This window comes from Ips typographus, linkage group LG12 (genome assembly GCF_016097725.1).
Source record: "Ips typographus isolate SLU linkage group LG12, UJ_Ityp_2.0, whole genome shotgun sequence".
Classification (NCBI taxonomy): Eukaryota; Metazoa; Arthropoda; class Insecta; order Coleoptera; family Curculionidae; genus Ips; species Ips typographus.
This window is the reverse complement of record NC_138433.1, coordinates 403,627-420,531: the sequence shown is the minus strand read 5'-3', so window position 1 is coordinate 420,531 and position 16,905 is coordinate 403,627. Positions and strand designations below refer to the sequence as shown.

Sequence of the window (16,905 nt, the reverse complement as noted above, 5' to 3'; positions counted from 1 at the left end):
TCATCTGACATTAAACACAATTTTGAACATAGTTTGGGTATTTGGGCAGGTACGCCACTGAAATTTTCAGTAAATTGAACCTGAAAACCAGGGCCGCACCGGTAAATTGTTAGGAAAAATCCTGGTTTTAATTAAACTGTGATAACAAAACAGAAAGTGACTCAAAACACATTCATCTGACATGAAACACAATTTTGAACATAGTTTTGGTATTTGGGCAGGTACGCCACTGAAATTTTCAGTAAATTGAACCTGAAAACCAGGGCCGCACCGGTAAATTGTTAGGAAAAATCCTGGTTTTAATTAAACTGTGATAACAAAACAGAAAGTGACTCAAAACACATTTATCTGACATGAAACACAATTTTGAACATAGTTTGGGTATTTGGGCAGGTACGCCACTGAAATTTTCAGTAAATTGAACCTGAAAACCAGGGCCGTACCGGTAAATTGTTAGGAAAAATCCTGGTTTTAATTAAACTGTGATAACAAAACAGAAAGTGACTCAAAACACATTCATCTGACATGAAACACAATTTTGAACATAGTTTTGGTATTTGGGCAGGTACGGCCCTGATATTTTCAGTAAATTGAACCTGAAAACCAGGGCCGTACCGGTAAATTATTAGGAAAAATCCTGGTTTTAGTTAAACTGTGATAACCAAACAGAAAGTGAATGAAAACACACTCATCTGACATTAAACACAATTTTGAACATAGTTTGGGTATTTGGGCAGGTACGGCCCTGATATTTTCAGTAAATTGAACCTGAAAACCAGGGCCGTACCGGTAAATTGTTAGGAAAAATCCTGGTTTTAGTTGAACTGTGATAACCAAACAGAAAGTGACTCAAAACTGAAATTTTGACTGAAGTCAGTAAATTCAACCTGAAAACCAGGGCCGTACTGGAAAATGTTTAGAAAAATCAGATGAGACAGATACAGATTTGGTTAAATGGGAAAAAAGTTGCGTAGTCACGGTTTAATAACATTTAGAATTTTTCTATTGGTTTTGGAAAAATTAAAAAAAAAATGACAAATTTAAAACCAAAAAATTTGACAATTTACGCAACTTTTTCCCGTCCATACACCAAATCTGTATTTTTAACCCTTTTGAGATTGAACACAGTGTATACGGGTATATTGAGGGATGTTGCATGGTAGGCAACCATAGTTACACAAACAACAATAGAGGGTTGCCTACCCAATTACACTGCTAATGCCACCAGTAAAGGAGGAAATTAAATTAACATTCTGAAGCAAATATCTTTCTTCTGAGGCACTTTAGGGCAAAATACCATTCTTGTGATTCGATAGGAAATTGAATTTCCTACAATTTCTGTCTCTTGATATTTTTTTTGAATTTTGTCAATTAACCGAGTTACGGGGGAATTAACATTGCGCCCCTTACTAAACATTTTTAAGCAATTTTTTTTTGTTCTAAGGCCCTTTAGGGCAAAATACCATTTAAATTTTAAAAAAGTAACCCAGTTTCAGCTTTGTCGAATATATTTAGAAATAATTATTACGGCAGAAAATCTTCTCGAGAAAATCTTGACAAATGGTGAATGCGCCACGTAAACTTCCTACACAGAAAACTAAGTATCCTGATGACACGTGCAGCATCCACGACCAATCAAGCCAACCTACAATTTCTGCAAATACTGCACACGTAGACTTTTTATTAGTTAAAAATCGTGACGTCACAATATGAAGCATTTAGATGGTATCAGAATGATATGTCGCGTCAAATGCAATAATTACCTGAGGCCGAGGCCGCTTTGGAGCTGGAATCCCTGTAGGTGCCGTTTATTATGGCCAGTTCCATCAGTTGTCGCTTCTTCAGTTCGTCTTCGCCTTCCGCTTGCTGCTCGAGAAAAAAGCGCTTAAATTTATTGTAGAGACGTTTATGTAAAAAAAAACAGATTGCGACCAGGCTGTAAAACGGCCAGAAACGCTATTTACGATTAGAATAATGGAGGTTTTAAACTATTTTCGACAAGAGTGCAACGTTGCCAAACCACTAAATCAACTAAAAATCAATCAACTTACGGGTACGAGCAATTTTTTCACTTCTTCTACGGCTCGGGCCAGTTTTACTTGCGCTCGGTTCTCAGTGTCCTCGACTGTGAGAAGAACGTGCAACTCGTCCGATAAGTGCTCCCAATTTGGCTTTCCTCTGTTTTGATCCTCCTGTATACAAAATTGAATTATTTTCGATTGCAACTATTGGAAAATCGAGACTTTCTCTGTTGATTTTGACAAAACTACCTTAAATGCACAACCATCAACGTCTAAAGAAACACTCACCTCGTTTGGTGTCCTGGTAAAATGAAGCGTTTAAACAGACAGAGATAAAAAAAAGCGTTAAAATTTTCCAAAAATACTGAAATTCATCAACATTCTCCTAATAAATTGGGTTTTAAAGTTGTAAACACACAAAATATTTCCTCAATAAAAATGCCTGGGTCGTGTCAATATGTTTCAATTTAATAACATCCACCATCCTAGGAAAAGTTTAAAATTAGTCGCAGGCGTTAAAATACCGTTTCATTATGTTATTTTCGAGGGGCATTATTCCCCCCCAAGGGAACAGTACACACGGAACCGATGAGAACATTCCTTTGCTCGATTGGCATCCGGCCAGAAATCTATTTTCCAGATAAACCTCAAATGGATAGAGAGTCCCGAAATAGGAACCGGTGTAAGTGGTATTTTACTTTCGGATCTTTTTTAAATTAAGAAAACCCTAGGGATGTCGATGGCGCAGCAATATTATGTCAACTGTGTGTCAAAAAGTGGTTTTAAAAGAAACAAACCATTAAAATTAGTAATTTTAGGGCGTGTACGTAATTTTATAGGATAGTTAAGTGGCTGTACGCACCTTCTTTTTATCCCTCATGCTGCCCTTCCCCCGCACCATGATTTTACAGCCGGTTTCTTGTTCTAATTGTTTGGCCGTCATGCCTCGCGGGCCCAAGATCCTTCCCACGAAGTTGAACTGAAACCGAATTAATTACAGAACTGGTATTTCATTAGATTAATTAGTAATGACAGGGATTGTCAAAAAAAAACAGTGCACTGTGACAGGCTAGGTGATCATTCCAGGAGCGCCAAGCGGACATTTCGCGAATCACTCTTAACCACACACATTTCTGGAGGACAAACCAACAATATATAAATTAGGATTGTACTTACATCTGGATGTTCCCTTACGGGAACGTATACTTTTTCGGTTAGAGTGGTCACCTGACCCTCAGCCTCTGGCAATATCAGCGGTTCCTTTTTCACTCCATTGATTTGAAATAGGCTGGCTCTGACTTTGGCAATTTCTGCAACAAACAATTCAGTTTGGCATTAAAATTTGTAACGAAACGCGGTGACTCTGCGACCATCAACAAACCCACCGATAACGCGTTTAACTTTCCTTGCGACCCAATGACCTCATTGGCCCATCTGCTCGCGTTTGCTCGCCATTAGCCGGCGTTTTAAGCGTTATATGGGCGGTTTAAGGTGGCCGAAAGTCGACCACGCCGAAAAATGTCAATTTCAAGCTGTCAAGACCGTTTTTAGGCCCCATCTAAGGGGAGTCGGCCGTCCAGATGGCCAGACTTGACACCCACTTCCTCGTGCAACGCGGCGCCGTCCCGATTTGTTTTATTTCTTTGTACCAAGGAAACAGTGGCGGCTAAGAGAATTTTCTGTTATTTATCGATTCATCATAGGTAAGTCGCGTTACTTGAACTCGACAAGAAAAATTAGCATTGAATGCCCCCTGATATACATCAGTGGCATTAATCCAACATATCATACGGTATAGTATAATCAGGTACAGACAGAATCAACACACATATTGTTATGCAACTGTAATATTAATGAGCTTCAGCAAAACCATAAAAGGCAAACACTCTTTGCTTTTTGGATTATTCAAATTTAGTTGAGCGTTTGACAGCAACCAGAACAGGATAGGACTAAATCTGGTTTCTGTTAAGCGCATCAAGGAAAAACACTACTTCCTTCTGGCAGTTCAATCGAGATACGAGTACTTGAAATTATTTATACGCAAATCGGTTCAGCAGAAGGAAAACGTTTTGCACAGCTGCTTAGTTGACCATGTACGAAGCAGAAAAAATCTGAATTTACTTCATCATTACCGTAAACAGATGGTGCAAATGATTGCCCATTCCTAGTTGCTGTCAAACGTCAATTGGAGGAAACGCGTCACGTGTTTCTCCCCCTTGTACACCTACTATTAATTAAATGCGTTCGATGTCAACACTATAATTGCTAGACGTGCATTTGTATGCTAAATTGATTACTCGACAGGTAACAACAATCAAACTTTAAAACTACTTTAGCTGGTTATTCTAATACGACATTCATTTGAATTTTTGCGTTTTTAAGGTTTTTGACAGTAGCCGTTTGCTTTATGCGTTATGATTCAAAAGTCACGTGACCTCTATCTCATTTTTTATTCATCATGTCACGTGATTTTTAGATCAGAACGTTTTTGACATGTTTCGTGACATGTAAAACAACTTTAGGGCCAGACTATCTATCTAATAATTGTATGCCTTTTTTAGGCTTGATTTTATGTTACCAAGAGCTAATTTGCGTACGATAACAATTTACAGGAAATAGTGCAATGTACGTAAACGCGGATCAAATACGAGCAAAACAGACCTACATACATACTAGATTGAGACTTTCTTTTCTTGCGTGCGGTGTGGCATACGTTTTAAATTGTACAGCTGGCAACCACGCCCGTACACTTGTCAACAATAGACAAATTGACAGCTGACAGTCCGGCACATTTAATCAGGAATGTAAAATTTCCGGACAATTAAATTTAGGGAAATTTGTTCAGAACATTTTCGGTAATTTTCTGGAAAAATTGGAAAATCTGAAAATTCAGAAATAATTCGTTTTTTTGTTTTTTTATTTTGAAAATAAAAAATTGAAATTTCTTGACAATTTTAGTTTTTAATTTTTCAATGCCAAACCAGACCATTTTGGATTTTCCTTAATCAAAGTAATTTTTTGAACTAATTTGAACCTGGGGAACACAAATCTCACGACCATTTTGCTCTAACTGGCACCGTTTCGGACATGACCTTGAAATGATGTCAATTTTGACACTTAGGGCGTGGCACCCTTGCAAAATGACATTTTGACAAATGACACTTTACGTCAATTTTGTACTATTAACTTGAAGGTATTTAAGCAGATGAGGTTAATTTTGAAAAAAAAATAAAATACTGAAAAAAATCAGAGGGTCACACCCTTGAAAATTCTTGACAATTCAAGTTTTTAATTTTTCAAGGTAAAACGGTGCGTGGTACCAAAAAAGTATATAGAAGGTAAAAGTTGCATCCCATCGAGGTGCATTTTGTGGTAAAAATTTCAGACCTCTAACCTGAAAATTTCCTGAGATATTGAGCAAAAACTGTAAAAAACGAGGGTCAACTTTGACGCCCTCTAGAGGCTAAACGGGGCAACTTAGCCCTGCCCGTTCTACGTCACGTGATAGCCCCCTTCACTAGCTTTCTTTTGTTATACGATGCGTTTATACAGATTGTTTCAAATAAGCGAGTTATGGACGATTTTCTGGAAAAGTGCACGGAATTTTAATCTAAATTAGGGATTTTTTGGGCCTACTATACCAACGGCGACCATTTTGGATTTTCCTTAATCAAAGTGATTTTTTGAACTAATTTGAACCTGGGGAACACAAATCTGACGTTCATTTTGCTCCAACTGGCACCGTTTCGGAGATGGCCTTGAAATTATGTCAATTTTGACACTTTAGGGCGTGGCACCCTTGCAAAATGACATTTTTACAAATGACACATTACGTCAATTTTGTACTATTAACCTGAAGGTATTTAAGTAGTTAAGATTAATTTTGAAAATAAAAAATTTTCTAAAAAAAATTAGAAGGTATCAACCCTTGAAAATTCTTGACAATTCCAGTTTTTAATTTTTCAAGGTAAAACGGTGCGTGGTACCAAAAAAGTGTATAGAAGGTAAAAGTTCCTTCCCATCGAGGTGCATTTTGTGGTAAAAATTTCAGACCTCTAACCTGAAAAGTTCCTGAGATATTGAGTAAAAACTGCAAAAAACCGAGAGTCAACTTTGACGCCCTCTAGAGGCTAAACGGGGCAACTTAGCCGTGCCCGCTCTGCGTCACGTGATAGCCCCCTTCACTAGCTTTCTTTTGTTAAACGATGCGTTTATACAGATTGTTTCAAATAAGCGAGTAATGGACGGTTTACTGGAAAAGTGCACCAAAATTTCGCTCAAATTGGAAATTTCTGCTTTCGAGGAGGGCGGTCAAAGTAGGCTGTTAGAGCAAAAACAATTGAATATCGACACAAACATTTTACTATCAAGAAGGCCTAGAATTTGACGCAGATTCCAAAAATCGATTAAAAAATTATAAGTTTGGTTTGCTGCTCAAATTTGGGACACCCTGTATACTGATCTAGGAATAAAGCATAAGCAAATATCTACAAGATTCATATTTGATATTTTTTTATATAAAATGAAAAAACACCCTGTAAACTACTCCATTGTATTGTCAATAACTCTGTTATTTTGACAGTTACAGGGTGGTTGCAAGTTTGACAATTTAAGCATGATTTTCCGGTAAATTTACAAAAATATAAATTTTCCATCGACTTATTACGAGTCTAATGACGACGTGGTTTTCTCTTCTTTCCGTAGTTGGCGCATTTTCCCTCCGGTTCTCATGCAATTTCGATTAAATATTCCGCGCGAGTATTGTTGGCCGTTTCCATAAATCCTCCACCTAATTGGCCGCGGCTATATTTGAGGTTATGACACGACAAAAGACGAAAACGACAGAGTGATGATCTATTAATTGATTATTCATCGGCATACACACGCACCTGGTTCAATTTGCTATTCAGCGGTGCGCTTTTAATTCAGATTTATGTAAAAAAAAACGAACACACGTTACAGGAATTTCAATGCTGCAACGTACGTCCCTTCCTCGGATGAATTACGTCGTTTGCGGGCTAATTACACACACAAAATGACAACAATCCTAATAATTAAATAAGGAGAGTCACTTTTTCTGATCCGGCAAATTTAGCATTAGACACGGCTTTTTTTCACCTTCAAGAAGACTTTTTTCCGTTACAGCTAAGTGATTTATTATTATGTGTGGGTGTTATTCACAGAATCGCCAACGATGAGAATACCATTCTTCGGTATTCGTCACGGTTCCAACACTTGACAGGTCAAACAAATTACATTGTATGTGTGTGTGTAATCATTTTTTGGCCGCAGGACGCAAACTTCCTAATTGGAAGTGCACAAACATTCAAACGAGGGGTGATCGAATGTATTGACAGTATTATTTAAAACGTATGACATCATGGTGTGTGTGTGCATAGAACGTTTTATTATTAAACGGTAGTAAAATCCGACACCCGGAATGTTTTACGACACACACACGGTTCTATACTTTGTCAATTTTATGGCCATTCCATATTTATCCGTTTCAATGCAACGGGGCACTGGCAACACTGTCGTCGCGCCGACAGAACTGACGTTAGGAAAAAAAGAAGAACAAACCTAACCTCAATTTGACTTTTCAGTCTAAATTGTTTATTACATTGCTATTAATTACTTATTATAGTGTTTATTACAAATAAAGTGGTGTGTGTGTAGTGTTCTTGAATTTAAAACATTTTGGAACTGTCAGACACCTGTAAATACTGCAAAAAACTTTCCAAGTTGCCAGATGCCTCTACACGCGTGCCAAACCTTTCAGGATGTTTTTGAAAAGTGCCAGAGGCCTCTAAAATGGTCTTGGGAATGCCAGAAGCGTCTAAATACTACATAAAAGCCTTTCAAAAGTTGCCAGAGGCCCCTACAAGTGTTTTAAACTTTTCAGAAATTTGTTAAAAGTGCCAGAAGCCTCTAGGACCATCTTGGAAAAGCCAGAGGCCGCTAAATACAGCAAAAAACCTTTCAAAGGTTGCCAGAAGCCTCTACAAGTGTTTTAAACCTTTCAGGACCTTGCTGAAAGTGCCAGAAGCCTCTAGAACTATTTTGAAGATACCAGAGACCTCTACAAATGTTTTAAAAATTTCAGGAATTTTTTAAAAGTGCCAGAAGCCTCTAGAACCATCTTGGAAAAGCCACAGTCCGCTAAATACTGCAAAAAACCTTTCAAATTTTGCCAGAAGCCTCTACAAGTGTTTTAAACTTTTCAGGAGTTTTTTAAAAGTGCCAGAAGCCTCTAGAACCATCCTGAAAATACGAGAGATCTCTACAAGTGTTTTAAAAATTTCAGGAATTTTTTAAAAGTGCCAGAAGCCTCTAGAACCATCTTGGAAAAGCCAGAGGCCGCTAAATACAGCAAAAAACCTTTCAAAGGTTGCCAGAAGCCTCTAGAAGTGTTTTAAACCTTTCAGGACCTTGTTGAAAGTGCCAGAAGCCTCTAGAACTATTTTGAAAACACCAGAGACCTCTACAAGTGTTTTAAAAATTTCAGGAATTTGTTAAAAGTGCCAGAAGCCTCTAGAACCATCTTGAAAAAGCCAGAGTCCGCTAAATACAGCAAAAAACCTTTCAAAAGTTGCCAGAAGCCTCTAGAACTATTTTGAAAATACCAGAAACCTCTACAAGTGTTTTAAAAATTTCAGAAATTTTTTAAAAGTGCCAGAAGCCTCTAGAACCATCTTGGAAAAGCCAGAACCTGCTAAATACTGCAAAAAACCTTTCAAAGGTTGCCAGAAGCCTCCAGAAGTGTTTTAAACCTTTCAGGACCTTGTTGAAAGTGCCAGAAGCCTCTAGAACCATCTTGAAAATACCAGAAACCTCTTCAAGTGTTTTAAAAATTTCAGGAATTTTTAACAGTGCCTCTAAAATGACATTTATGACGTACGTGACAATTGTCACGTGACCCTTCTACGTATTCCATACTGGTTGTTACGTCACAACTGTCAAAAATCCTACCACAAAACTGTAAATTCAATGTTTTTCTTTGTTACATCCAGAACAAGGAAATACTATCGCTTTTATAGTTTTACGTCCGGACTGAGACAGATTTTGACGGTTATGACGTAACTGACACTTGTCACGTGACTTAACACACACTTTTTGCTATGATGATCACGTGACAAGTGCCAAAAACATTCTCATCGAAGCGATCAAATTAATTTCGTCTTTGACAGTTGGAAATTTTCACTTTTATAGTTGTGCTCCCTCCCAGAGACATTTATCAGGAAAATGACAGTTTCCACGTGAAAAACACTTAGAAAATTGATGTTTACGTCACAACTGTCAAAACTCCTACCACAAAACGGTAAATTAATTTTTCTTCTTTGTTATATACATAACAAGAAAAGACTCATTTTTGACAGTTGTGACATATTTATCACCAAAACTGTCTTAAAGTCACGTGACAAGTGTCAAACAATGCCAAATCTTGTTTGCCTCGATCTGAATTTGCTACCAGAATGGAAATTTAAGTTCCTTTTGCCAGAAGCCTCTAGAACCATCTTGAAAATGCCAGAGGCTTCTAAAATAGTCTTGAAATACTGAAAACCACCCAAAACTCCTTAGACTACTCTAAATCTCCTCAAACATAGTTTTCAGAGTCACGTGACTGTGATTGAACTGAACGTTGCAGCGCTTGCGTAACCACGTGACCGTTCATTTGAACTAGAATGACAGGTGTACAAAATCCCCGATCTAGAAACGTCAAAACGAATACAGAACGGCTCGAATCGAGGCTAATTGCGAGACGTAATGGACGGCCCACATGAAAAGTGTTCATAACGGTTTGATAAACATGTTGCTCGGGTCAATTAACCGACCGAAATGCGAAAAATTCCTGATAAAATCCGACGGTTCATTTTGCGATTCCGTCATTTCCTCGTTTCTCGCGCAGATTGCATCTAAAGTTATTGTTCAATTGTCTAGACCACGGCCTCCCATAATTTGTCCGTTATTCTTCTTCTTTCTAAGTAGGAAACTGTGTTCCGTTTTCACTCCCGTGCACACTAAATACTGTCATAAACATGCTCTATGCTCAGCTGTCAGTACAGTGTTGCCAATGTTATCTGAGACTAGGAGAGGATGTTGTTATATACAAGGAACGGAAGCGAAAAACAGGTTAATTGGGTAAATTTAGAAATTCTCAGTCTTTTCAAAACGAAATCATCTTGAAACCGTTTGCCGATCGGCCCCGGTGACTATTTTTAATCGTCTTCCCACGCGATTTGACTCACTGATGTTTGGTTATCCAAAAAAAAAAAAAACAAAATGATTATTCAAAATTAACCCGCTCTGGTTTTGGGGTGGCCAAAAACACTCCGCCTGGTAACAAGGCCAGTTTATAATGTAGACTATTAGATATGTCCAAAGTAAAGAGGGCCCAACAGGAAAAGGAAGTTTTAAACTTTGCATACTAAATATTTCTTGCCATTAATTTTATCAGTTGAAAACGAATCCGCCATCACCGCACCCATCTTGGGAATTAACCAATAATTACAAATAAATGAATTTACAACACTAAACCATATGGCAACCAGTTTGACACAGCTACAAAGCTTCAGCTGTCTTGTTCTGTATTTATTAGTGGGTGACCGACAAAACAATTATTTCTAGCTTTTGAACCAATGCCAACAGTGAGTAACACACCTGAACAAGAACAGGTAAAAATATCTTCTTTTTAACTCTTTTAAATCTAAATTTAGGATTGTTTTTGACAGGACAAACAAAATGGCGGAAGTTGCCCCCCCCCCCCAACTACAAGACCTACGCTGTAAAAATAGACTTCAAAATGGATACCATATTTTATGGTTGCTGTGTATATTAAGTCCCTATTTACTCTATAATATTTTCTAGCCGGCGGCATGCACAATCAAAGACAAATATTGCTTTAATTCCGTTTAACGCCGTTTTCCTGTAATTATTGGCTCCCGCCATTGATAAAGGTTGCCGAACCGTTACTAAGGCCATCTGGGCTTGAATCTTTGTAAATACCGCAAGGCAATTAATTATTTAAAATCCACACTAGTTAATTATTATTATTGTGCACACACACACAAGCAACCTTTTGATCACACATGTCCTGCAGGCAAAAACAATTGAACCTTAAAAACTGTCACTTGTGATTGGTCAAAAATAACGGCAAACACGTGACTTATGAGCAAGCAACGACCAATCCTTTAATGACTGTCCTACCATAAATAGGCAAATGAATAACGATTCCATTATGTCACCAGGCTTACAGAACGTTACAACAATACAGTAAATTAGTAATAACGACCTAACCAGATTAGGGCCCGCATTAACTTAAACAGCCCTTTTGAGATGAGGGTCTCATTTAGACAAATTTTTCCATTTTCAACTTGGGATTACTCCCAAAAAAATGTATGTACAACTGTAAATCACGTGACCTAAACAGTGCAAGTGATTGAGGATCATGTGATGTTGCTTATTTTCTGCTCTGCACCCTTCAAAAGGTTTTTTATTTGCAAACAAACTGGGAAATTATAAAAACTATAATTCCCTCCAACTAAATCAAGGCTAAGTGTGGTTTTGACTGTGAGATCATTAAATTTGACTTAAACTCAGCGAGTGTCTAGCATAATGCCTTTTTAAGGGCACTATAGCCTAGATTTGGACAATTTGACCTGTAAACTTTAACCCAGACCTCTCACAATCAAATCACAACTTAAATAAGTCAGCGTAGCCCACTATTAAAGCTTGGTTTAGGTTACTCACATGCATCCACCGAAAAATCTGCAATTTCTTGGTAACGAGCTTGAAAAAACGCCAGTCCAACCGATTACCACCACAATAACCACTTTACAGACACAATTTAACAGAAAAACGTTAGTTTTAAAGCACAAACATCACTTAAATCCAGGGGACGCCAAAAAAATAAACAAACAATAATTAAGGTTATGTCATGGGGGAATGTCAGATGTCAAATTGCAAACGTCACTTGCTTGCAGCGTTGCCGGTTTGTGTCACACATTTGATTAAATTTTCTTGAAAATGACCCCGAACACAATTTAGGCGAGGGATGATGAGGGTCTCATTTAGGCAATTTTAAAGTTAATTAAAAACAGCAAGCAACGTGGGATTACTCCAAAGCAACTTGCGTGTACCACCGTAAATCACGTGACCTAAACACTGCAACTGATTAAGGATCACGTGACGTGGTTATTTACATTCGCTTTGAGGCTCTGCACCAAAAAATTGAAAAAACCTAATTTTTTCCTAACTAAACAAGGCTGCGTGTGGTTTTGACTGTGAGATTTTGCACTAAATTTGACACAAGTTTACTGAAACAAAGGTGTCTAGCAAACAGGGGCCTAATTCTTGAAAGCAGGGAACCTCAGGAGAAGTGTTGATAGAATGTGACAGAAGTAGCTGACAATATCGGGCTTCTGTCACATTCTAGAGGCCTTTCTCTTGATAACTCTCTTCCCTCGTTTCAATACGCATCCTGGGCATAAGGCCGATTGCTCGGGCATTTTTAAGGGCACTATAGGCTAGATTTGGGCAATTTAACTGTAAACTTTACAGTTAAATTGCCTAAATACTGAAATAAGTCAGTGCAGCCCACTATTAAAGCTTGGTTTAGGTTACTCACATGCATCCAACGAAATATCTGCGATTTCTTCGTAACGAGCTTGAAAAAACGCCAGTCCAACCAATTACCACCACAATAACCACTTTACAGACACAATTTAACAGAAAAACGTTAGTTTTAAAGCACAAACATCACTTAAATCCAGGGGACGCCAAAAAAATAAACAAACAATAATTAAGGTTATGTCATGGGGGAATGTCAGATGTCAAATTGCAAACGTCACTTGATTGCAGCGTTGCCGGTTTGTGTTACATTAGATTTTCTTAAAAATGACCAAACAAGTAAAAGATGTTAATGTCAAGGTAAAAGTGATGACTGGTAAATACATGCAAACAGCTAGCGGCAAAGTGAAATCTCAAAGTTTTCTGAAAGGCACTAAAGTAACTAATCTGTCAAGTGTAACTTGAGGGCCGACAAATAGTACTACTCTAATTATTGACACAACAAAAATAACTAATAAAACGTTTGAGTGGCAATAAATATTAGTTTTGCGATAAGATTTTATGTAGAGCACCTGATTGACAACAAAATAAACAATTTACTTATAAACGCGGGCACGCTTCCGTACAGTTACCAGTGATTTGTTTAGATTGGGTTTCGGCAACACTGTTAACCGGGCGGGACAATATGGCCGCTCCTAGTTTAAAGTACTAGTTTAAGGTGCATCAAGTAAACTGGATTTTATTGGCGTTTCGAATCGGAAAAGTCGGAAAACAAAACAATTTTAATGGCCACGCATGACTTTACGAAAATACTGATTCTCTTTTGTTTATTTTACTCGAAAATAGACCGTCAAAAGGAAAAGCATTGTGTGTGTGTGTGTGTAACGTAATACCCTCGTTCCATATTAGATTACCAGTTTAATTAATGCCAATATTCCTGACAAGTTTGTGATTGGTCAAAAATCTGTTTTTTTTTTGACCAATCACAAACTGTCACTTAAAAACAGTTGTAGAACATATATTATTAAGTGACACGGTAAAAAAGTGCATTTGGCTAAATATCTTGATATAGGCGCTTCGAATGCATTTCTTGGCATCGGATCAGTCAGTACACCCGCTATTATTTATCGAGGGCGTATTTTTGAAACTTGGCAGCAACGCATAACCTAGCACAGATGGGAAACTGTACGCCATGTTTTTCTTCGACTCCGTTTACACAATAAACAGTGCCACCTATATAACAATGACAGCGGTAAACGCATTAGGTCATGCCGAGTCGTTTTAATAACTCAGGCAGGTAGGATGCCTTGCTGCAACCAAATTAGCGCTTTTATCCAAATATGGCCAAACAAAAAACAACGTGGGAAACGCGACCTTTTGTTTGACACATTCAAGGTGTGAGTCATATGCGTGAGAACGACAGAGATGGCGCTATAGCACTTTTTATTGGAGAAATTATCACTGCCACACCTTGGGCATCTTGTGTATTTGGCAACACTGGTTTGACAACATCCAGGCGCCATATTGCCACTGGCCCTCATTTTACGTAACCTCACACACTTTTAGCATAAATTCCGAATGCAAATCTGTTAATGGACTGATCCACATAAAATCCTGACATTTACACATTTACAACGTAAATTTCATATAAAAATCGCTTCAATTAGATTCAGGAATTTGCTCTCCCCGGACAAAAAAAACTATAAAACCAGTGACATTTTAAAATTAAGATGTAACCCTGAGAATTACAGTGATTGGACCATTAAATTGACAGATAAAACGTTAAAGACATTTACATTAAATTAGATTAGAAAAACACGTGTCTTATTTACAGTGTTGCCAGACAGGGATTTACATAGCATGGACATAAAATTACTTTCCCTTCCTTATTATAACGCTCTTTAGAAGTGAAATGTTTAGTGGACAGTGGCGGCGTCATTTTCACCAAAATCAAACGAAATCGGGCGCTACGCCCCTGGTGCAACGTACACGTCTTCTCCAACACAAACACCCGCTCTATTCTTAGAAATCCCATGCGGTTATTTTTACCCAGTTTCCTCGGATAGGAAACGTGCTCAATTACGTCACGTGTGACAGCCATTTTGAAATTACTTTGCCCGACTTAAGTGTCAAACAAACTCATTTTGTTCCTCCTAGTCAACAATTAAACAAACGGAGCACTGAATTTAAAACGTGGTTTAGCACCTAATTTTATTGCCCTGACCTCAAACTATACAATATTTGAAAATTGATATTCATAAGTGTAACCCACGTGATTTGTTAGCTTAAAGAGAAATCGCTTTTTGTCCAGAACCAAAACAATGTTGACAGGACGCGTGGGAACGGCCAACTCGACCATCAGATGAGTTGACAGTTGACGTTTAGCAAAATAGAGTCACGGCCAACTTGACTATCAAATGAGTTGACGTTTAGCAAAATAAAGTCACGGCCTACTTGACTATCAGATGAGTTGACAGAGAGAAAACCAGTGCTGAATGGCTATTATCGGTAAGTAATACACTTGAGCCCTGCCAATAAAAGGATCAGTAGTAAAATATGCCTAATTTGATTGGTACTTGAGTAAATTCGGTTATCAGTATCACTGATAAGCTTATCTGGATATTAATTGGTTGCAAATCAGCTGCGCAAAGAAAGCCCAAAAATTGACCTACTGGGATATAATAAACAAACCTTAACAATCCAGTTGGCCTGTTAGTTAAATTAAGGTTATTAACTTTTCAGTTCAGTTTAACAGGTTTTCTTAGCAGCAAGCTAATTAAGCACCTTAATCACATGTCTGAATTGATAGTATCAAATCTGCCCTAATCTAGGGGGTTTTGCCGGACTGGTTACCCCCAAATAAAAACCGGATTTCAGGTCATGCCTACAAAAAAACCCATTAATTCAGGTTCATGGGAATCCCTTTTGATGGCACAGGTAGTGCACTTGTTTTGCTTTGAAGGGCCCCCTTTTTTTACATCAGGTGGGTGAATTAGAGGGTGGACAACCTGTTGATTGCTATTTAGCAAGTTTAATGTATCTACATCCTGCTCTATCGAATGACATTGAAACAGTATGACAATACACTAGACAGGCCAATCGAACAGGCCCTATGCCTGGCAACTTGATTTTTATTTAGCTTTTTGTCTTTATTCACATAACATAACCTTAATTGGATGGTAGAGATTATGTCAGGCTCTAAACGTGTATGTTTACAATTTTTAAACAAGAAACAGCAAAAAGTAATTAAATAAAAGACTTTAAAATGCCAGAATGTCGGTCTGGCTGCACAGAAGCAACCAGTAAACCGTAAAAGCCACGCCCACAGTGACTGGACGCCGTGTTGCCAAACCGACACCGTCTTGGACGTTTCAATTTCGACCAAACTGGTGGCGGATTAAAAGAAAACCAAAACAAATTTCAGCTTTGTCTAGCCGTTGCAATAACTTGTGTACCCGGGATTATGCGTTTACGCCAGCAAAACCCCCACAATTCGGGCCTTGTGCGGTCATTATACACTACAACCGGCAACGTGGTTTAAGAGGAATTTGCAAGAGCCCCATACAATTTTCTCCAATTTTTGTGTGAAGTAAACAAACGTGACTATTTGTGGATTAATTAAGAAAGCAATGGCGTCTTAAAAGCAGCAACGATCACATGTTTTGTGTGTGAAACTCACCTTCATCGAGGAGTCGTTCAACGTGAAGGAAAACGTTGGGAAAAGCGGCCAATTGTTTTCTGTCCTTGAGTAACTGGGCCAAATAGTCGGCGATGCTCTGCGTGGAGGCGCAATTCTGCGAATCGCACATTTTCGCTCACCGCAATTATCAACAACAACAAACACTATAAACTAATCCGGACCGGACTTTAGCAACGCTTTGTCATTAAACCGGACGATACCGTTATCGACAAAGTTCAGAACGAGACTGAATTATCGGCTACGAAACGAGGAAAGAAACGTACGGCAGCGATCGCGCTGAAACTGCACTAAACGACGATGCGCGCGCCATTTTCGGAGCTTGCGCGCTGCACGCGCCTTTTAAGGGTCGCCCCCCCAAAGGATTCCAGATTATCTGGCTTTTTTCTGTTTAATACACGTTTCACGTCCGGAGGGCCCCTAACCCGCCCCGGGAGGTCACTAATCCTGCAAGTCATCAACCTTTTTCAGCCATCTTTGTTTTTACTAACTACTGTCAAACTAGTCAAACATTTTAATTTTGACAGACGGCAGAACTGATTGACTCCATTCACTCCACAGAGCACCTCAATCATAAACTTTTGCCATAAATTGCGTGTTTCTTCCAAACATATGACTCAT

General features: G+C 38.3%; 1 protein-coding gene across 16 annotated transcripts in view; it reads right to left on the bottom strand.

Annotated features, from left to right (window-relative positions):
* Positions 1-16,601, bottom strand: part of how (protein held out wings) — a 28,833-nt gene extending 12,232 nt beyond the window's left edge. For 15 of the 16 annotated variants that reach the window (XM_081990763.1, XM_081990765.1, XM_081990766.1 and 12 more), the window contains exons 1-5: positions 16,267-16,601; positions 3,198-3,331; positions 2,884-3,000; positions 2,052-2,192; positions 1,764-1,866 (exon numbers count right to left, since the gene is read on the bottom strand). In XM_081990763.1, the coding sequence (XP_081846889.1) occupies positions 1,764-1,866; positions 2,052-2,192; positions 2,884-3,000; positions 3,198-3,331; positions 16,267-16,396 (625 nt within the window). In that variant the 5' untranslated portion in view covers positions 16,397-16,601. Of the gene's footprint in view, positions 1-1,763; positions 1,867-2,051; positions 2,193-2,883; positions 3,001-3,197; positions 3,332-11,768; positions 11,915-16,266 lie in introns of those variants that run through there. The other variant, XM_081990778.1, reaches the window with a different exon arrangement.
* Between the last annotated feature and the right edge of the window lie 304 nt (positions 16,602-16,905).